Source organism: Acanthochromis polyacanthus, chromosome 15 (genome assembly GCF_021347895.1).
Source record: "Acanthochromis polyacanthus isolate Apoly-LR-REF ecotype Palm Island chromosome 15, KAUST_Apoly_ChrSc, whole genome shotgun sequence".
Classification (NCBI taxonomy): domain Eukaryota; kingdom Metazoa; phylum Chordata; class Actinopteri; family Pomacentridae; genus Acanthochromis; species Acanthochromis polyacanthus.
This window is the reverse complement of record NC_067127.1, coordinates 28,628,589-28,652,274: the sequence shown is the minus strand read 5'-3', so window position 1 is coordinate 28,652,274 and position 23,686 is coordinate 28,628,589. Positions and strand designations below refer to the sequence as shown.

Sequence of the window (23,686 nt, the reverse complement as noted above, 5' to 3'; positions counted from 1 at the left end):
CTTTTCAGGTTTTTATTTGTTAAAAAAGTTTAAAATATCCAATAAATTTCGTTCCACTTCACGATTGTGTCCCACTTGTTGTTGATTCTTGACAAAAAATTAAAATTTTATGTCTTTATGTTTGAAGCCTGAAATGTGGTGAAAGGTAGAAAAGTTCAAGGGGGCCGAATACTTTCACAAGGCACTGTATATAGTGCTTTTATCCAAAGCACTTTACATGATACATCACATTCACACACACATTCACACACTGATGGCGGAAGCTGCCATGCAAGGTGCTAACCACGACCCACCAGGAGCAATTAGGGGTTAGGTGCCTTGCTCAGGGACACCTCGACATGAACTCGACGGGCCGAGGATCAAACCGGCAACCTTCCAGTTACAAGATGGCCACTCTACCCACTGAGCCATGCTGCCCCCCCGCCCCATTTTGCATCTCTTTGTGGTCATTTTGCATCTGTTTGTGGTTTTGTGTGTTTGTGGTAATTTGACATCTCTTTGTGGTCATTTTGCATCTCTGTGGTCATTTTGCATCTCTTCGTGATAGTTTTTTGTTTCTTTGTGCCCATGTTGCATATCTTTGTGGTTTTGTGTGTTTCTTTGTGGTTATTTGTCTCTTCGTGGTCAATTTGTGTCTCTTTGTGGTGGCTTTGTGTGTTTTTCATTGTTTTGTGTTATTTTGTAATAGCTTTCAATGTCTTTTTGGTGTCTGTGGTCTTTTGTATGTCTTTGTTTCTTATTGTTATCACTTTCTAGTAATTTTCTGTCCATAATGGCTCGGTTCATAATGTCCGACGGGGGGGGTTTGGTTCTAAAACTTTGTATTCAGATACCTTCATCACGACCATAAATTTGGATATTCGGGTCCAGCCCTACTATAAAGTGTAACTGTTGCCAAGTGGCAACAGCATCAACATCTTTCCAAGTGGTAATTACGTACAGGGCACTTGTGCATTAACTCCTGGCTGTTCCTGGCTACAGTTTGCAGAACATGGCAAGGTTGACCGATGAGCGTATAATCTCTTACAGTGACCTCATTTTTTAAAATTTAAGTACTGAACAAGAAATGTTTTCTAAATATGCATCTGATACAAAGATATGACGATCAACTAATAATGTGCTCAATAAATAACTGTAGGCTCTGCTCAGTTTGACCAGGAATACACAAAGACTTCCTTTTATGTTGTTTTAAAAAATCTGAAACTCTGTTTAACACCAAGACAAACCAACACTCTGTGACATTTGTTCTCTGTGACACATCGCAGCATCATGTTTTATATTTTCCCTCTTCTTGTCACACAAACACACACACAACGGAAGCCATTTTATCCTTGAGGCGAACACACTCCATCTCCCATCATCACTCTCACAATCTGCACAAGTCGTCGTCACGCAGGAGTCCAGATGGTTTCCTGAAGCAGATGTAGAGCGATGAACACATAATTTCTACTCGTTCTCTGGTCAGGAAACTCGATCTGCGATTGGTCAGTCGCGGTCTCAGGTCAGTGGCGACAGTGCTGACGTTGATTCGCTGGCAGCTGTGGTGATGTAAAGGCATCATACCAAGTTTTTAGCGGAGTTGCAGGAGCGAGAAGCTGCTGTGGCACAAACGTCTGACTTAGAAGTTCATTTGGATTTTTTACGGAGTCTTTAGCTTCGTCACTTTGTCCCACGAAGGTGAGCATCTCAAAACACCTGGAATCAGTTTCTGGATTTTATTGCCTGCTGCAGAGTTATGGAGAAAAAAGCTGCCTATACCGATGTTTTTATTCTGAAAATTGTCAATTATGGTTTATTTCACTTTCTTGAGTTGGTTCTCTTGCCTGCTGAGGTATCGAATGTTGAAAGGTAGCAGGAAAATGTTTTGTTTTAGTATTTCATGATTAATTACTGTTCAATTTGAAGTTATTGAAGTGATATAAAATCTCTTTTTCATCAAACATCTACTGAAGGATTGGAGTTTTTGGAAGCAATGGCAGTTGGTTTAAATGAAAACGCTATTTTGCTAATCAATTAAGAAAGAAAATACAGAATATTTGATGGTTTTGTGTTCTAAAATTTAAGAATTTGCTTCTTTTCTAACTTTTGTATGAAAATAAGTGAAAGGTTTTGGACGAAACAAGGCATTTAATGATGCAAACGTGGCTTATTTTTTACAATTTTATTTAACCTTTATTTACCTAAGTGATGTCAGCTTCAAGAGAGACACAGTAACAGGCAAATAAAACAGTAGAACCAGTTGATGTGTGAAGTCAAATCATTTTCAAAACAGGATTTATTAGAGCTACAATAAGCTGAAACCAGACTGTTGGTGAATCATTTCCCACATTTAGTTTGATAATTCAAGCTTTCTTTCTGATTTAAGTTGTTTAGAAATGTTAACAAACACAAATGACCATGCTCAGAACGATGAACCACACTAACAGGAATAAACGTCTGATTCCGTTTCATTGGGACGTCTACTGTTTGATGTGGAGCATCAGTTGTTTGTTTGTTTTTTGTTGTTCTCATTCTTTTGTTGAACTGTGAGATGAACGTATCTAAATGGCACGAGTGAACGCTTTACATGTGGTGAGTCTGGAAACGTCACCTTGAAATGTGTTTGCATTTGTATGAGCAGTCGGAGTAGATGGGGAAAATATCATGAAACGCTAGTACTTTTAAGTACTAGCGTTTGCTTAAGCAAACAGACGCGTCAAGGCTTGGATGGAGGGGATAACGTCTGCAGCTGTGGCTGTGGCCTTGCTGATGTTCCTGGTCAGCTGTTCACATGGATCGAGGATGGTCAGGATGTTTTCGACCAGGGTCCATTGGTGGGCGCTGAGGGTTGCGGGCAAATGGTATTCAACTGCATATGCTGCAATAGCTTGCTTCTGTGCCACTAGACTCTTGAGCATGTAAAAAGTGCTATTCCATCGCGTAGGTATGTCTTGTTGGAGTCGTGTTTGTGGCACCTGCAGCCGCTCTTGTAACTTCCTCAGGGCAGAGGACGCTACTTGAGACTGTCTAAAGCATGGATGGGAGATTGCCGTAAATTTACGGAATTTCCGTAAAACCAGATGTCCTTTTTTTTTTACACTCCACTTCAACACGTATATGATGTGCGACTCGATAACTTTTGTTTTGCGACAATGATTACGGTTTTCATGATCCCACTCCGGGTTACGTTTTTATTAATCAAAATACGGATTTTTTCACAGTGGACCATTGACACTGTTCGAATTAAATCAAACACACACTAAATTCTTCAGATCAATCATTCTGCGCTTCATGCACACACAATCATCATGGAAAACACGAAAAAAATGCGTATGATGCAGCTGTTGTATGCCGAGCCTGCTCTCCTTTAACCTAGGCAGGTTACGGTGTGTGTGTGTGAGAGAGAGAGTGTGTGTGTGTGTGTGACGTGAGGAAGAGTGCTGCAGCTGTGTGTGTGTGTGTGTGTGTTGCAGACACGAGTGTGAAAACGGAGGCAGAGCGAAATGCACCACGATGATAACAATACAATAAAAAACTTAAAGATAAGTTTTAGCGCTAGCGTGCTTAGCTTAGTGCGCTAGCGCTACCCGAGGCTGCCCAACCACGGTTCAGCGGCCGGCAGAATCGGGTCGGTAACACAGATTTTAAGTTAAAGGCAATTAATTAATTGAGCCGCTTCAGGTAACAAGTGCCACAGTGTGTCCCATTCAAAAGAACAACTGAAGAAAGCCAAGAGATGCACCATGGAAAATAATGATGCTTGAGAGTCGAGACTCATCTGATAAGAAGAGACTACTTCAGTTCATAGTAACTGCCTGGTCTAGTTGTGAAAAATGTGCTGACTCTACTGTTGATGTGTGCAGACTCTTTGTGAATGTTAGGCTTTGAAATGACAAGACTTATTTTACATACAGTGAGGTATTTTTGATGAGTCAATAATGTTGTTATTGGGTGTAAGGATTCAAGTTATAACTTCCAAACAGCTTTTCATGAACAGAAGTAGGTAATATTTCCTAATGACTTTATGATAAATGAAACATCAAAAAATTGTTTATTAGAATGAGAAATGTCATCACAATATTGAAAAATGTGATCTGGATGCCTGTGATATTTTGAATTTAGTACCTGTCAAATCAAAGGAACATTTTGAAAGGCTATATATTATTAAGTTTGTCCTTGATCTTTTCCATCAGCATTTATGAATTGACAGTTTAAGTAACATGGAAACATGATTCTTAGCCACATTCTAAGTTGATTTAATGCTAAAAATCATTTGGCGTCGGGGGGCTTTGCCCCCTCTGAACCACCCACCAGGACTTTGTCCTGGACCTACTGGGGCCTGCGGCCCCTGGACCCCAGCTGGCTACTAGGCTTTTCAGGTTTCAAAAGTTGGCAGGTATGCGTAAATACATGTACCGCTTTCCGGCATTTTACGGCACTTCCGGTCAGTCTACAATCGCGATGAGCCGCCATCTTTTGCTTTGCACGCGTGTGTATACGATACAAACATGTTTCTTCAGCTTACTGAGACAGCTAGAGCTCGTGAAATCGATGCAGAGTTGAAGAAGAATAAGTGGAGAAATGAATGGCTTGATGAGACAGACAAGAAAGATCACCCATTCCGTATGTGGCTTCGAAAATGTGTAGAACCGGGTGCAGGCATGGTGTAATCTGTGTTCAAAGAAGATCGCCTACAGGAACAATGGGAAGAAGTCGATTGCGAGCCACAGTATTGAAACTGTCCATGTGGAGAGGCTCGACGCCCTGAAACACACATCAACCCTTCCAGCTGCATCTCCAGTGCATTGTCCTCTGTCAAAAGTGGACTCCTTGGTTGATGCCAAGATCCGGACTTGTGCATTTTTGGCCGAACATTGCCCAAAGAGGTGTGGGAGCCAAACCATTTTGTAGTTTGCCTTCCTGAACAGGAAGCACACAAGGAGCAAAGTGAAACAGACAGACACCAGCAGCTGAAAAGAAAGGCTGGCCAGCCAAGCATCTTTCAGTTCTTCAGCAAGAAGCAAAAACACTGAAGAGAGTTCAGTGAATGTTGTACATTTTTTATACTCATTCTAAGAAGTCACCACTGGAAAGAACTCTAGTAACTGTAAGTATATCCCAGGAAATACAAGGAAAAAGCATTTCATAGCTTTAGTATATTGATTTTTTCGTCAGCGGCCCCTGAACCCCGGCCGCAAAGTTCAGTAAAAACCAAATTTTTCACTCCACCCATGCTAAAGTGTCCAACAATCTTGCGCCCAGTGGCAACACAGTCAGACACAGCTCCTTGACTTAACACAGCCTCGTTCACTGCAAGTTGTAAAGAGTGGGCCATGCAGCCCAGGCTTGCAACACCACCCTCATTCATTGCCTTTTCCATATTACGAGCATTATCTCCTAAGACAACATGCACCATCTCCTTCTTAATATTCCACCGCTGTAGCATAGCTTCAAAAGTCTGTTGAATCATTATACCTGTGTGTGATCCAGGCAGCTCCTGAGAGTGCAACACCGCTCTGTACATTTTAAAGTCTGTATTTATCCACTGCGTGGTCAGACTCATCATGCTTACAGGGCTGACATCACAAGTCCATATATCCATGGTGAAGCTCATGTCTTTCACGTTGTTATCAATCAAAGTGTGAATACATTTGGCAATCGCATCATACTTAGCTGGAAGGCACACATCAGAAAAGTAGCGGTGGCTCGGCAATGTAAACCGTGGCTCCAAGTGATTAATCAGATGGGAAAAGGCTCTGTCCTCGACGAGAGTGAAGGGCTGGTCATCAAGCGCCATCATGTCCATGATTAAATCTTCAATAGCCTTAGCCCCGTGGGTCATCTTTGGAAAACCTCTTGGATTTTTCGAAAGCCTCGCCGATGTGTCGAAGTCCCGGTGGCTTCTTTGCGGGTGGCTCTAAGTTGCTAACGTTAGCATCTTTAGCAGCCCGGGCATCCTCATACGCTTTCAAAACTCCGTCGAAGCGGTGGTTATGTTTCAGGTGGCTGATCAGATTCGAAGTATTAAAGCTAGTGCTAGTTCTCCCTCCTCGTGGAACTCGCTTGGAACATTGTTACAAGTAAACCAGCGAACTGTCTTCTTCGGAACTTTGAAGAAGTCCCACACAATCGACGCCATGTTCTTTGTTTTCGTAAGCACGCTGCTGCATGCTGCATTCAAGCTGTAACGTAAATTCCCCCGTTCCCTCGTTTGCTATCGTTCTTTCGACTTTTTTAAGATCATATTTCTATTTTTTATATGTAACGTGGAAAAAAAGTGCGGATATCAATTTAAGTCAGCAACTACCAAAATTATGACCGAGTTAACAAGTTGTTTTCTGACATGAGGGGGTATTCTTGATTTTTCTCAGTGAGAAAGAGATTTTCTGATTATGCCGACATCACATGAACGCAGCATTCACTGCAGGCCATTCAGGTCTCATAGTGGGAGTGAGGCACTGCCATTGCTGACAAAAATATATATGTTATCGGGGCTTTTCGTCATGACTCGGACTTATCAGAATTACGTCATTATTTCCTGTTATCGGCCCGATAGTTATCGTGCACCCCTAATCTTTCTTTTTGTCTTTAGTGACCTGATGTGTTATTGTGTTTATGTCTCTCAGGTCTTGTGGCATCTCGACATCTTCCGTCGCAGTTTCCGTCAGCTGACCACTCACAAGTGCATGGAGGACTCATGCATCTTCTGTGCTCTGAAGGTGAGAACCAGTCCGGCTGAAAATCTGCAGCTAACTCTGCATCATCCTCCTGTGTCTGACCTCACAGTGTGTCTGTCTTCCTCAGAGTATCTTCGCTCAGTTTCAGTACAGCAGCGAGAAAGTCTTACCCATCCGACGCTCTTCGCAGCGCGCTCGCCAAAACCTTCCAGGATGAGCAGAGGTTCCAGCTCGGCATCATGGATGACGCCGCAGAGTGCTTTGTATGATGACACACACACACTGCAGGAAGTGACATCACCGCGGTTTACTGATCATCCAGGTCCTCACTGCTGTTCTGTGTTTGTGCAGGAAAACATCCTGATGAGGATCCACTTCCACATCGCAGATGAGACTAAAGAAGATATCTGCACAGCCAGACACTGCATCCCCCATCAGAAATTTGCCATGACGCTGTTTGAACAGGTAAGTAGGTCAATATATGATTGCGGGACTTTTTGTAACATAGTTGACGGGTTATCATAGTTGACATTTTGCTGTTTTCAGGCCTAAAATCAACAATGGCCGCCTATAACCAACCATCACATATCATGTTACAGAAAGATTCTTCTACATATCATATATACAATTGAGTAAAAACTGAAATTGAAACTTATTTCTAAAGATATTGTAGTAAACCTGCTGACATGCGATAAATCCACACTTGACTCCCACACCACTTTATATTAAATAACTCGGAAAGCCTTGGAGTCTTGCCAGTCTTTTCTTCAGGAGGAGATGACATCATGTGGAGCAGATCATGTGATCTGGAATTAACACACTTCTTTGAGAGGTGTTTTGTCATGGGTAATTTAGTTGAAAGTGATTTATCAGACACTGAATACAATTTATTTTCATAAAAAATTTGATGTATTGCCCAAAACGGAAATATCTGTCATGATTATCTAACAAGAACAGAATCAGTTCATTTTTGAATAAGCTCATTTTATTATTGTTTGGTGTTTATTAAATTCGGTTATTATTGACGTTTTTGTGATATCCAGTCTTTTTTTCTTAAGAAGTGATTGTAAAAAGATGATCACAATGAACATAAAAACATTATTTTTATTTTAACTTTAATAAAATGTATGCAAGATTATCCCATAGACTTCAAAAGTCCCTCAATTAGATATTGACCCAGTCAGCCGCTGACGTACTCCCTGCTGCAACAAGATACAGGAAACACCATCTAGAACCATTAATTTAGATTGAAGAAGAAAAAACAGCTCTGGATTATCAGTAAAACACCAAACTGTAAAATTTTCAGGGGGCCACATATTTTCAAATCTGTGTTAAGCCAACAGTCAAACCAGTGTTAGCACAACAAAAACTCGTAAGCAAGAAAAGCACTCAGAGAGCGAAGTACTCCCACAAGGCTGCTCAGTTGACCTATCATTCCGACGGATGAAATTTTCAATAAAAAATGACTTTGTGCTGAGCACAGCCATGTGTTATGCATGTGCACGTTATGTCTTATACTGAATTGCATGTAAATTACCTTTGTAAAGGTTCGTTGATCAAGCCATCAATTTTGGCAAGCCTTTGTTTTGCTAGTGTTAAAATAACCGTTCCCTAAAGGCTTTTATTTTGAATACTACAGGCTTTTATTTTGTCACCATTCCAGTAGCACAGGAAGTGTTTTCTCTAAGACGAGGTTTCTTGACATGACAAAGACAAAGTTTGCTACATCGTGCTCTAAATATGTAGCGGGCGACAGGAATTGATGGGACTCAGAAACACCCCACAGTTTTATCATTTGTTCCTTGTATGATTTCCAACTGATAAATCACAGTCAATTTGTAGTAGGATTGCTATCATGTGATCATCAGCAGGTAACTGACAGTGTTCACTTTCATGGTTACAGCGACACTGTGCCAGCAGCAATATCTCCCAATGGGAAATCTCGAACAAAGCCATGGATCCAGATTATAACTGCATCAGTGCCAAATGTAATCACTTGATCCTTGTGTCATTTCTGAGTTTCCCTGAAGATTTCATCCAGATCCGTTCGTTTTTGAGTAATGCTTCGCACAGACAGATTCACAGACAAACATACGCCAATCGTCACATAACTCACCGTTCCTTGGCGGAATAATAACACCGAATGAGGACCTTGGACTTGGTCCCTCATTTCTTACACTGAAAAAATGTTAAAAATAGAAGCTGCAACTCTTTGCACACTTTCTGCTACATATTCATCAAAAATAGGTAATAAACTATCAAAGACTTGATTAGCTCAGCTTACACATCAATAATAGCATTTTTATTCCATGTTTTATTTGCTGTTTGCTAACCCTACTTAAATCACAGTAACAGGGTTGCTAATCCATGCTGATGTTAGTTTTTTTCTAAAGAGTAGAAGCTAGATATTTAGCTAGCTGTTACTGCTGACCAAGACCAAGACAAAACCTATTGATGGAAAACAGTAAAGAAAAAAGTAAAAAAGTTTAAAAAAAAAAGTCTTATCCTGATAATGTGCATAACAGGGTTGCATATGTAGAGTGGGACATTCAATCAAGGCTGACATTGTAATGAAAATATAAAAAAATAGAAGACATAGCTTTGCTTTACCCATTCTCTTGGAAAACTGTTAGTTCCAGCGTTCATGTTATTCAATGTTTTCTTCTTCTTCTACCAGCTAAAAATGTTATTCTACCAGGGTTGTTGCTGGACACATTCCATGCATAATAATTGTTATTTCAATATTATGTTGATTAAAAAATCCACAATTACTAGATGCATCAATTAAAAAATAATACCAAAAAGGTGATTTAATTTCCATTATAACTGTTTTGACATTTCAATTTGGTCAGCAGAGGGGTGGGACAAGAGAAAAATGGCATTTTAGGGGATTTCAGACTTACTTGATATTTAAAAATATTTTCAAAACATTCTTTTCTCCTTTTTTTGGATTTGGTCTTTAGGACAAGTAAAATTACACAACTGCATGTTTTAGTATTTTGTTACATGGATTATTTCAAATTGCATGGGTGAGAACGTAAAATGTGCTCCAATTCTGGAATTACCTTTACATTTTCACTCACTTCGGGCCCAATTTTCACTGCAATATAAAGTCCTACACCTTTATGGAACCAGAGCAGCCACGACTAACAGGAGAGAACCAGAAATATTATGTCAAGACAGTTTCATTTCATGTGTTATTTTTATGTTACAAAATGAAAAAAACAAAAAAACAAACTGGAATCAACATGTCCAATGCTTTGTTTTCACACTTGTCTCTTATCTGCTCTGTGTGAACATAGTCTGCATTCAGGTGAAAATTCTCAGAATTTATGCCACGCGTCTGTTGGTTGCATCTGAGTCACGAGTGGCTTCATGGTTGTACAGAGAAACACACAGTTTTTTGGTTTTGACGAAATCTGTTTTGAGCTAATGGTTTATTTATAGTAATTTTTTTTTAAAAAATATTAAGACTAAATTGAGTGTGATGAAGTATCATGACTTCACACTCAAATTCAAATTTGGTTTTGGGGTTCAGAGATTTAATGTCCAGTATGAGCAGCATAAAAGGCTACAGCAAGCAAAACCTGTGTGTTTTATTTGGGCGCATGGTGAAAATTCAAGAGACAGACTTGATCTTTAAAATCTGGAACCTGTTGTCCAAAATGTGGGGCATTTTTTTGTCTACATAGATAATGAAAAATGCCTTAAACTCGTAAATATCTTCAGAAACAGTCTTCATACTGAGATATTGTGGAGTTTTATCTCTGAGCTTGATAAATTAAAGAGTAAAGTATCAGATGTGGCATTTACCTTCGTGTCGTGTGTCAGTGTGTTTGCAGCAGCTGTGGAGCGTCCTCGGACCCTCTGCCCTTCATTTCAGATGGTCCACTACATCTCCACACCTCCCTGTGGTGAGTCTTCGTTTGTGCACTTAGTTCAGCTTGGGATTGGTTTTAGGGTCCTCACAAAGACACAAGTCCAAATGTGTGTGTCTCTGTGTTGAGGCTCTATGTTTTAGCTCCTGTATCACTCGAGGTAAGGTTAAGGCCACACCCCTCCCCACTCCTATCGCTAGGTAACATGCCAGGGTCACCACGGAACTGGCTAATCGCTGTCTTTATCACGACTCTTGAGGTGTTTTTCCTGCACACACATATAGTGATTCCATTGGATCCCACAAGATGTGCTGCCAGGTTATTTCATCCAGCCATGTTCTCCTACAGGTGATTGTGTCTCTGCAGGTCATTATAACTCTGCGAGTTCAGGTATGTCAGTGAAAGGAACTCAAACCTCCCTACAACTTCTAAATGAACCACTGGCCTGTTAGCTTAGAGTCAGTTAGGCTGTTATAAAAATATGTTAGCCATTGTTTAGATCTAAATAAGGTAACACTGACTGCTATGTGTCCATAGGAAGCAAATGTTCTCCTAAACAAGACAACCTAAGCTAAAGATAACATTACCTGCCGCTTTAGCCTCAGCAATAAACTGTAAGCTGGAATGTTTGCATAAAGATAATATTAGCTGCTGCTTTAGCCTAAGTGAGATATTACCTGCTACATTAGCCTATATGTGTAATCTTAACCTAAACAAGATAACATTAGCCTAAACAAGGTAACATAACCTACTACATTAGCCAACAGATGTTTGCTGCTCTTTTAGCCTAAATAAGAGATCATTATCTGCTCATTAGCCTATACAAGCTACTGTTGACCTATGTAAGAGATAGCATGAGTCTAAACAAGTATAATAAACCTATTATATAAGTTATATACGTTACTTTAAAAATAACATTAGCTTCTATGTTAGTCTAAACAAGGTAAGGGTAACTACTCTGTTAGCTGAACAAAGCTAATCTTAGTCTACACAAGATAGCATTAGCCTAAACCAGATAACTTAATCTCGAAAAATGTTAGCTGCTACTTCTGCCGAAATAAGACATAACCCACTTCATTAGACTAAACAAGCTAATGTTAGTGTAAGCAAAATCAAATTTGCCTAAACAAGATAACATAATCTGCTGTTATCCTAAAGATAAAGTTAACTTGCTGCTTTAACCTCAAAAAGATAACATTGCTACTATTTTAGCCAAGACAAGCTTGTTGACCACAATGTTGTTAAAACAATGGTAATATTAGCCTTAGCAAGATAACATTAACTTAAACAAGATAACACAAGCTAGTATGTTAAGCTTAAAATCACAACTGCTGCTAATTTAGTAAAGTTAAAGTTAGCCTTTTTCCTAGCAGAATAAGATATTAGTTGCTATGTTAGTCTAATGAAGCTAATGCTAGCTTAAATAAGACAACATAAGCTGCTATTTTCTACAGTTTTTCTACAGATAATCTTTTTTTAGTCTTAATATGATAATGTTAACTGTAATGTTTGCCTAAAGAAGCTAATGTTAGCCTAAGCAAGATAACTTAAGCTGTAATATTTGTCTAAAAATGACTGATTTAGTTGCTATGTTGCTAATTTTATTTGCTATGTCAGCCTAATTCAAAGTTATGTAGTGTTGGGCTGAAAGTAACATTGATGATAATTTTAGTTATTATGTCACAATTATTACATTGAAGGTAATGTTAGCCTCAACAAGATAGCAGTCATCTAAACAAATACAGTCCTCTTCCTGCTCTTTCTCAGTAACCAGGCAGTGAAGATGCTGGAGTCGAGGGAGAAAGCGACTCCCGGTATGTTCGGGGAGCTGCTGCGAAACGCCAGTATGGGAGACCTGCGCAGCTGTCCGGTAAGACATGATAAAAACATATGCACACCTGACATTCACTGACTCCAGCCTCTCAGGTGTAACAGACATCTTCCTCTGCCTCTTCTTCCTCAGAGTCAGTGTGGTCAGCAGCTCCGGATGGCTCGAGTCCTCCTCAACAGTCCAGAGATAATCACCATCGGCCTGGTGTGGGACTCAGACCACTCAGACCTGGCTGAGGACGTCATCCACACCCTGGGAACCTGCCTGCGTCTGGGGGACGTGAGTAGCAGCAGCTGACTGATTGATTTATTGATTGATTGATAAGCATTAGTGTATAGTTGAGGAGCTGAAGTCTTGGTCTCTCTGCAGCTGTTTTACAGGGTGACGGAAGAGAAAGCTCGTCAGTCAGAGCTCTACCTTGTTGGCATGGTGTGTTACTACGGCAAACATTACTCCACCTTCTTTTTCCAGACAAAGATCGTCGATGGATGTACTTCGATGACGCACATGTCAAGGAGGTAAGTTCACTGTCATATGGAGTGGTTAAACCAGCAAATTTAAAATTTTGTTTAAACTAGGTACACTGAAAAATCTAATACGATAAAATGCTTTATTCAGTCTATAATTAGCCCAGAGACCAAAACTTTCACTTAAATTTAACCACTTAAAACTTTTTTTGGTCCACATGTAATAACTTAAATCTTGACGTATTTATTTTAGTATTTTAACATTTTATATTTGTTTTACTTTAGACATTGATCTTTCTAACAACAATCACCATTTGCCTGTTTTTGGTATACTACTATATTTTGTTCAGCAAATACATTTCACAAGTCTAGAAATTAGACAAAAATCAAATAAAATAATTATTTTTTTATTTATGTTTGTATTTGCATATTTTTTATTTACTTACATATCTTTTTTGTTGATTCTGTTTACATTTCCATGTTTTTTATTTCCTGATTTATTCTTTTATTTATCTTTACATTTCCACATTTGTCGATCGCTTATTCTTTTATTTATGTTCCCTTTTTTATTTAGTTAATCTTTCTTTTGTTTTGTTCAGTTTGAGTTACACGTTTGTTATTTGCTTCTTTTTTTAGGTATTTTTGTTAACATTGTCACATTTTTTGTTCGCTTGTTTATATTCCTGCACTTTTTATTGAGTTATTTTTTCTTTTATTTACATTTACAATCCCACATTTTAATTTGGTTATTATTTTAGTTATTTCTGTTTACATTTTCAACATTGTTTATTCTTTAACCCTTTAAGCTTCAGTCAATTCCAGCCGTTTTCAGTACAAAAAATCGCTAATATTCTATTTTTAAATAAAAAAAATTACGAAAAATACAGGGAATATTGGACGGGCATCGTGAGGTGCATTTCCTTGAAAATGACCGGATTTTATACCGACTTCAGGACATGTTTTGGATAAAATAGTTTACTGGCTTGTGTTGTCTGGATGTAAAAGGTTGGATTTTGGCCGTTTTTTGTGGAATCTTTTTTTTTGTGTGTAATAATAAACCCGGAAATGTGAGTCGCGCTGTGTGCGTTGAAGCCGTGTATAGAGAACGGATGGATGAATATTTGTTTTTGTCGGACAAATGTGTTTTTCTCACCCGCTGTAGTAATCGCATCTGAAAGTGGTTTATACCGGCGGATTCATGAGAATCTAAGCTTTCCATCAGCGTATAGTGTTTGTATAATCGTGTTTGCAGCCGTCGGACATTCTTGAAATTCCTATGCAAATTAGTAGGTGTACCGCCGACGGTACACTGAAGCTTAAAGGGTTAAATCATTATGTTTATGTATCCACATTCTTTAATTTAGTTATTCTTTCTTTTATTTTGTTCTGTTACCATTCTGCATTTATTTACTTACTTTTCTATGTATTTTTGTTTACATTTTCACACTTTTTGGTTTAGTTGCTTATTTATACTTACTTTTGGTCAAATTTTGCAAATTCTTGTATTTATCTGTATTTAAATTTTTCATATTTTTCATTTGCTTATTTTTTGTTTTATGTTTACATTCTCACATTTTTATTTACTAATTTTTAAAATGTTCATCTTTAGATTTAATTTACTTCTATAGGTTGTATTATATTTATTTCTACATTTTTTTTTTAAAACTTTTTTCATTTTTTTCTGTTTGTGTTTTCAGTTTAGTTTTAGGTGCTTTTTTTTAAGTTATTTATTATTTTAATTTTATATTTCGTTTTTAAAACTTCTATGTGCTTTAATCTGTGTTTACATTTACTTATTCAATCAATGCCATTTTATTTGTTTATTTATGTTACAGTCACAGATTTTTATTTACTCATTTATACTCACTTTATTTAATTGTTTAGTTATTTGTTGTTTATAGTTCCACACTTTTTATTTACTTGCTTTTTGTAGATATTTTGTTTATATTTTCCCATTTTTGTGGTTCACCTGTTATTGATGTTTCCATTTGGCACATTTTTTATTCTTCTTTTTAATTCTTATATTTATCTGCATTAAAGTTTTTCCGCATTTTAGTTATTCTTATTAATTTTTGTTTGTTTGTGTTTACATTCCCACATTTTTTATTGACAAATTTTTTCCAACTTGTTTTTGGGGGTATTTTTACTTCCACTGAGGACCTCACAATAGTCCTAACTCATTGTGAGTAGTGTACTTTTTCACTCACTTCAGTTTTTATTTGTTTATTTTTGTTTACAATCCTACATTTGTATTTACTTATTTGTACTTTGATGTTTTTGTTTTACATTTTCACATATTATTCCTTTTTTATGCTGACATATCCACATTTTTATATTTAGTTATTCCTTCTTTTATTTTGTTGTGTATAGTTCGCATTTTTGATTTATTTGCTTTTCTAATTACCTTTGTTACATTTTCACATTTTTTGGTTCACTTGCTTACTGATGTTTGCATTTGTCACATTTTTTTATTCTTATTAATTCTTGTATTTATCTGCATTTAATTTTCACCATTTTTCAGTTATTTATTTTTATTACTAATTTTTAAAATAGGTTTTTCTTCACACATTCACGTTTTGTTTATTTATTTTTAAAAACATTTATTTCTTTTTATATTGTCAATTCAGTTTTAAGTGCTTGTTTATTTTGACTTTAAAAATGTCTTCACGTGTTTATTATTTTAACAATGTTTTATTTGTTTTTAAAATTTCTTTATGCTTTCATTTACACTTACACTTCCAGTGATATATTTTAGTTTATAGCTCTTTCTTGTTGCCCGTATTTCAATATAGAAAATCTAAACTGTCAGTTGTTAATTTGATATCAGACTATCAAATGCTATTCTGTTCAACTTAATAATTCAAGTAATGACAGGTGATAGGATTTAGAATATTTTGACATTTAAGTCATATCGTACAGTAGTGTGCTCACCTCAGTTGTGTACTCTGTCTGATATGATGCATCTACACACGTGGACAAAATTGTGGTACCCCTCAGTTAAAGAAGGAAAAAACCCCAATTCTCACTGAAATCACTTGAAACTCACAAAGTAACAATAAATAAAAATTTATTGAAATTAAATAATCAAAAACAGCCATTACTTTTGAATTGTTGATTAACATAATTATTTAAAAAAAACAAACTAATGAAACAGGCCTGGACAAAAATGATGGTACCTCTATAAAAGATTGAAAACTATTTGACCAGAGTGACATGATTAACTCAGGTGTGTCATTTAATTGACATCGCAGGTGTTTCCAAACTCATAATCAGTCAGTCTGCCTATTTAAAGGGAGACAAGTAGTCACCCTGCTGTTTGGTGAAAAGGTGTGTACCACACTGAACATGGACAACAGAAAGCGAAGGAGAGAATTGTCCCAGGACATCCGAAAAAAAAATGATAGACAAACATCTAAAGGTAAAGGCTATAAGACCATCTCTAAACAGCTTGAAGTTCCTGTGACAACAGTGGCTCATATTATTCAGAAGTTCAAGACCCACGGGACAGTAGCCAACCTCCCTGGACGTGGCCGCAAGAGGAAAATTGATGACAAATTGAAGAGACGGATCGTTGGAATTGTATCCAAAGAGCCCAGAGCAACCTCCAAAGAAATTAAAGGTGAACTCCAAGGCCAAGGTACATCAGTGTCAGATCGCACCATTCGTCGTTGTTTGAGCCAAAGTGGACTTCATGGGAGACGACCAAGGAGGACACCACTGCTGAAAAAAACTCATAAAAAAGCGAGACTGGAATTTGCAAAAATGCATGTTGACAAGCCACAAAGCTTCTGGGAGAATGTCCTTTGGACAGATGAGACCAAACTGGAGCTTTTGGTAAGGCACATCAACTCTATGTTCATAGACTCAAAAACCAAGCATACGAAGAAAAGAACACTGTCCCTACGGTGAAACATGGAGGAGGCTCAGTAATGTTTTGGGGCTGCTTTGCTGCATCTGGCACAGGGTGTCTTGAAAGTGTGCAAGGTACGATGAAATCTGAAGACTATCAAGGCATTCTGGAGAGAAATGTGCTGCCTAGTGTCAGAAAGCTTGGTCTCAGTCGCAGGTCATGGGTCTTCCAACAGGACAACGATCCAAAACACACAGCCAAAACACCCAAGAATGGCAGAGAGAAAAGCGTTGGACTATTCTAAAGTGGCCTTCTATGAGCCCAGATCTGAATCCCACTGAACATATGTGGAAGGAGCTGAAACATGCCATTTGGAGAAGACACCCATCAAACCTGAGACAACTGGAGCTGTTTGCTCATGAGGAGTGGGCCAAAATACCTGTTGACAGCTGCAGAATGCTCATTGACAAATACAGAAATCGTTTAATTCAACCCGGTCTCACGGGGATTCGTGAAACTGTCACGTAAGTTTTAGTTTCGGTTTCGTGCGCACCAACACGATTTCGTCATGTTTTTCGTGCCGCTCACCATGAAATGTTTTTCGCTGTGGTAATCACATCTGAAAGTGGTTTATACCGGCGGATTCATGACGATCTAAGCTGTCCATCGGCGTATACTGCTTGTGTGATTGCGTTTGCGGCCGCCGGCCGCCGGACATTCTTGAAATTCCTATGCAAATTGGTAAGTGTACCACCGGCTTATGGTTAGGTTATGGTTAGGTTATGGTTAGGTTATGGTTAGGGTTATGTTTAGGGACGATGTCATGCAAAATATAGCGTTGGATTCGCCACGGTTTTACATTAAAAATATAATATACACATTCTTTGAAATACGTTCTGAGTGGCACGAAAAGTCCGCCGTTTAAAATACATTGGTGCGCATTTCGTGGTGAGCGGCACGAAAAACATGACGAAATCGTGTTGGTGCGCACGAAACCGAAACTAAAACTTACGTGACAGTTTCACGAATCCTCGTGAGATCGGGCTGTTTAATTGCAGTGATTGCCTCAAAAGGTTGTGCAACAAAATATTAAGTTATGGGTACCATCATTTTTGTCCAGCCCTATTTCATTAGTTTGTTTTTTAAATAATTATGTTAATCAACAATTCAAAAGTGATGGCTGATTTTGATTATTTAATTTTCAATAAATTTTTATTTATTGTTACTTTTGTGAGTTTCAAGTGATTTCAGTGAGAATTGGGGGTTTTTCCTTCTTTAACTGAGGGGTACCAACAATTTTGTCCACGTGTGTATTCTACTGTGAGATAATTGTGCTCAGTAATAACTAACATATGAAAGTTTGGAACCAGAAATGTATTTGTGGTTGTGGAAGTGACCTCACATTGTTCCTGTCCATCTTCACTCCTTTCCTGCCCCCTCCTCTCTCTTCTCATCACTGCTGCTCTCTAATAATGCCGTTGAAATGAGATGTACCATTCCCTCTCTCCATGCCGGTTGTGAAAACAAGGATATCCCTCTATTGTTTATCAGTCCAGCTGGACAGAAGCGAGGGTGTGGTCAGAGTGCTCACATCCCACCAACACTTTTGCTCACGCTGCAGACTTTCATTCTTTCCCCGCCTAAACAAACATGCGCATTTTTTCACACGCCGCCATCGGGCAGGTCGGCGTGTCGGGTCTCAGGACGTCCCGTCAGATCCGAGCACAGCGTTTGGGGAAAATGGAGGAAAAGTTGAAATAACAAGGCTTTGCTCAAAGAGACAAACAAACAGAAGACAGGAAGACAGCGTTTTTCCATCACGGAACAAGGAAATATAGCCTCGAATTTTTCCTTCATTGCTGGGAGGTGAGCAGGACGTCTTTGTAATTGTTTTGAAAAGTATTGGTTTAGATGTAAAAAGTCTACCTGAGTTTTCGTATTGCACTAATGATGACTCAGTGTCATATGTACGAGGGACAGGAAGGGACTGTTTTCCTTTAACTGGTAGAATAAATCTAATCTGGAAGGCTTGTTATTATTTCTACCCATGAGAAAGCTTTCAGACTGCAAGTGAGGCATCAGCATTTATTGTTGAGGCCCTGCTGCCCTTCACAATACAGTTTCATTATTTCCCAGCCAGAATGTTGCTGCTGCTGAAGTGATTCAGTTTGAAGTGTCCAGGTGGATGTTTGGTTGATATGCTCTCGTCCAACCAGGTTCTTAATAGTGGTGTTCTTTCATAGAGAGGAAGTGTCTGCATCGGGGGTGTCAAACATGTGGCCTGCTGGCTAAAACCGATGCACCAGAGGGTCCAATCCGGCCCACAAGATGACTTTGTAAAGTGTAGAAATTACAGAGAAAACAATAACTAACTTACTAACTTAAAGTAAAATTATAATTTCATAAATGATCGCCCTGCAACAGGGGTATCAAACAGTTTTGGTCCACTTGTGGACCAAAACTGGCCCGCCAGAGGTTTCCAATCTGGCCAATGGGATGACTTTGCTAAGTATAAACAATAACAGAGAAGACATCAAGTACAAATTGTAAATCTGTAAAACTATAAATTTCAAAATAATTTCTAGACCATGACAGGTTGTTTTGATCATAAAGTAATATAGTATATTGCTCATTGTTCTTTTGTCATTTTGTGTCTTATTTGTAATATTTTGTCTTGTTTTTGTTGTTTTCTGTCTTTTTTTTGTCTGACTTCTGTTGTTCGTCTCATGTTTTTGTTGTTTTTGTTTCCTCGAGTTTGTCGTTTTGTTTCCTTTTTGCCTCACTTGTGATTTTTCTTATTTTTGTCGTTTTGCTTTTTCATGCTTTTGTGTATTGTTTTGTTTCTCGCTTTTGTCATTTTTTGTCTCGTTTGTGTCATTTGTATAATTTTTGTCTTGTTTTTGTTGTTTGTCCATTATTTGCCACTTTCTAACTTTTTTATCTAATTTTTTGTCTCGTTTCGTTTTGTGACTGTCTCGTTTTTTTGTCATTGTGTTTCTTGCTTTTGTCGTTCTGTGTCTCGTTTTTGTCATTTTGTGTCTCGTTGTAATATTTTGTCTTTTTGTTTTTTGTTTTTTTTTGTCTGACTTTTCTTGTTTTGATCATAAAGTAAAATGCGATATTGTTCAGTTGCAAATACCTGTGACTAAATGTCTTGTACCTTTGTAGACACTCTGTGACTGTAAGTTTAAATGTGTACATGATAAACTGAGGCATAATGTTGAAAATTTAATTTGTTTTTTGGGTTGTTCATAATGTTTTGCACAAAGATAATTCAATAAATGTGAATATTTTCAGAATGTACTTGTTTGCACTAAAACAGAGGAAATATTTGGGGCGGCTGTGCCTCAGGTGGTAGGGCGGGTCGTCCAGTGATCGAAGGGTCGGCGGTTCGATTCCCGCTCTCACCTAGTCATGTGCTGTTGTGTCCTTGGGCAAGACACTTAACCCACCTTGCCTCCAGTGCTCTTCACTGGTGTACGAATGCGTGTGAATGTTGGTGGTGGTCGGAGGGGCCGTAGGCGCGGATTGGCAGCCACGCTTCCGTCTGCCCCAGAGTGTGAATGTGTGTATGGTTGAATGGAAGCAATTGTTGTATAAGCGCTTTGAGTACTCTGATGAGTAGTAAAGCGCTATATAAGAGCAAGTCCATTCATATTTGGAGTTGACATTATTTGTAGGTTATTAGACTGTGACTTTACTGGTCATTTGAGATCAAAGTGACCAGTAAAATCATGGATGGGGGTGGGACACAAACACACACACACACACATGAATATTCGGTTCGGTTCATAGCGTCTGACGGCAGGGGACGAATGGACGGACGTAAGGTAACAGAACGGAGCGAACCACATATTACGATCGGTTCGCAACGTCCAACGGAGGGGGGATGCACAAATTGATGAGCTGAATATCAAACTTGCAACATCGGCCAACGGGGGATCAGAATATTCGGATACCCCCATAATGACCGAATATGCGGATATACGGACATTCGGGTCCAGGCCCACAGATTACATGGATCCAGATGATCTGTAGTAAATGGCTTTTGAAGTTTGTGACCTCTTCGTGTTTTTGTTCTCGTTCTGAAGATCGGCCCTAAGTGGAAGGACGTGGTTTCTCGCTGTATCAAGGGCCACTACCAGCCGCTGCTGCTGCTGTACGCCGACCCGCGGGGGACGCCCGTGTCGGTGCAGGACCTGTCCTCACGCCTCAACCTGCACCACCTCAACAAGGCCTGCTACGACAGCGAAGACTCGGGTAACTACAACACAGCTAGGAGTCGTAGTAGTAGCACAACAGCAAACGTTCAGGTAACTAAACCAGAATCAGTGGCTCTGTACTAGTTTAACTGTGACAGACAGCACTGAGGTAACAGCTAACGGCTGCTGTTAGTCCTGGTAGCAGCAGTGATGATGCCATGTCATGTACCTGTGTGTCACCTCACCACCTCTGAATCGCCGCCCCTCCCACACCTGGCCAGGCCGTGAGCCGTCAATCTCCAGCGACACTCGAACCGATTCGTCGACGGAGAGTTACTCATACCGACAGCCCTCCCACTCTCACCATGAGTCCCTGGCCAGCCACTACTCCTCCGACTCCCAGGGAACCGTCATCTGCATTGAACGCCCCGACGGAGCCCTGCATGCCTCGCTCTGCAGCCTGGATACCATAGGTGGGTCAGCACTTTCATTATACTGTGACTGTTCTACATGGTCCGAGTACGGTGTGAATGAAAGCAGCCACAGACCATCAGCATGTTGTTAATCACAGTAGGTTCATTCAGCAGCAGGAGGACATTTGTCTTTTAACTTGTGTAAATTTGCTGCTTCTGATCTGCTGGAGCTTCTCTTTAGCAGACATTTGAGCATCCAAGTTAATGACACTTTTGTGTGGTTCTATGCAAGTACTGTCACTTGTGTTTTTTAAAATCTACTTCGATACTTTTTTTTGCATTAATATTTGTCATTAACACACCTGTGTTAATATCTAAGTTATTTGATGCTTTAATATCAAAATTATTGACAGTTTTGTGTTTTAATATCCAAGTTATTGACACCTCTGTGTATTAATAGTCAAATTGTTGGCAGTTTGGTGCAATAATATCCAAGTTACTGACACTTTTGTGTGTTAATATCCAAGTCCTTGATACTTTTGTGAGTTTATATATTAACACTTTTGTGTTAATTTTCAAGTTGTTTGACACTTCTGTGCATTAATATCAAAATTATTGATGCTTTTGTCTGTTAAATCTCAGGTTTTTGACACATTTGTGCATTAATATCCAAGTTAATGACTCCTTTGTGTTTTCATATCCTGATATTGATCCTTTTGTGCGTTAATATTCAGGTTATTAACACATCTGTGTTAATATCTGTTATTTGACACGTCCATGCTGTAATATCAGAAATGGCAGTTTTGTGTGTTAATATCCAAGTTATTGAAGCTTTTGTGATTTGATATTTAGGTTATTAATACTTTTGTGTTAATATCCAAGTTATTTGACACTTGCGCGCATTAGTAGCAAAACAATTGATTCTTTGGTGTGTTAAAATTCAGATTATGCCACATTTGTGCATTAATATCTAATTTATTCAGTGTTTCCTCTAGGATTTTTTGCAGCATCGGCAGCAGGCTCCCCGGGGAGCGTGCCCGATCTGTGGTGGATGTGATAGTGTTGGGCTATATAACTCCTCATTAATATGAACTTGTTTTCAAGCTTTGATAAATGTTTGTCAGCCTGTCAGAAATGATCAGGATCCAGACTTTTGATCAGCTGGTGAGCAGAAGTTAAAAGACAAACAGGAAACAGAAAACAAAAGGAGCTCCGTAATGTCAATAACAAAACCGCTCACTTTCATTTATTTACAGTTTGATTTGGTCATTAATAATCCATTCCTTCATGAGACAGAGAACTGACCTGCTGTTAGCCAATCACTTGCAGCCATTCTTCTTCTTCTGTCACTGTGTTGCATGCTGTAAGCATCCGTTGCCATGCTTCTCGTTGCTAAGGCCACGTGACGGACAGTGAGCAGCACCAGTCTCTGAGGAAGGGAGGAGGGGCCGGGGATAGGAGGCGGAGCTCTAGCCGCCACCACCGATCTAAACCCGACAACGAAGCCTCGTCTGCCGGTTACCACAGTGAGGGTAGGCTGCATTTGGACCAATCAGGGGATGGGGAGTTTGAAGGAACCAATAGCAGGGCGGAGATGACATCACTCTGACTTTTTTCTGTTAAACTAGACCTACACATAACAGCATAGCTACTGAATTATTTTTTATTTAAATGTAATTACTTATAGATGAAAAATAATTTCATCTGAAGACTGGTAACAAATACAAAACTAAATATTAAATGGTAAACTTAGCTGCAAATTCAATGAATACTAGTTACAACTAAAAATACAACTAAAGATTCATTGACTTGTTTCTGCAGCGCCCTCTGGTGTTTGGAGGCCAGAGTGCTATTTTTTTCACGAGAGACAAGTTGACCATTAACCCAAATTAATCAAACTGCTTAATTCATAGTGAGTTAAAATTCAAAATATTGACACTTTTGTATACAAATTGCTGAACCAGTTATCTGACAGTTGTTCAACATTCAATATTATTATATCATATTATATTATATTATTTTGTTGTAAAAATCCGATATGATAGCCCTAATTAGAAAGTATTTGGCCTCAAAGGACTTTTTCCACACTACAGCTGTTTACAATATATTATTTTTATTAATTAGTGTTATTATCTACCTTTTTCCTTTACCTAATACTTCTCACACGACCATGGCATCAACTAAAGACAGTGCAGGACATTAAACAGACATTTGTAGGGGGGGGGGGGGGGGAGTTTTTCAATGTATGTCCTTGTCCTGTGTTGTTGTAATAAAATTAGAACGGTGGTTGGAAGATACTTCAAATGATTATCAAACAACAGCAGCACATATTAACTTCTAATATTGGTCGATTATAAGCTGGTAATAATTTAAGCTTCAGACATTAGTT

General features: G+C 38.7%; 1 protein-coding gene across 1 annotated transcript in view; it reads left to right on the top strand.

The window, feature by feature from the left end:
* usp54a (ubiquitin specific peptidase 54a) overlaps positions 1–23,686 on the top strand; it is a 95,283-nt gene that overhangs the window by 49,188 nt on the left and 22,409 nt on the right. Inside the window, 12 exon segments of the mRNA XM_051959564.1 lie at positions 6,606–6,698; positions 6,784–6,825; positions 6,827–6,919; positions 7,008–7,121; positions 10,488–10,570; positions 12,302–12,404; positions 12,498–12,644; positions 12,735–12,840; positions 12,843–12,883; positions 20,774–20,942; positions 21,166–21,357; positions 22,695–22,829. Of these exon segments, the coding sequence (XP_051815524.1) occupies positions 6,606–6,698; positions 6,784–6,825; positions 6,827–6,919; positions 7,008–7,121; positions 10,488–10,570; positions 12,302–12,404; positions 12,498–12,644; positions 12,735–12,840; positions 12,843–12,883; positions 20,774–20,942; positions 21,166–21,357; positions 22,695–22,829 (1,318 nt within the window).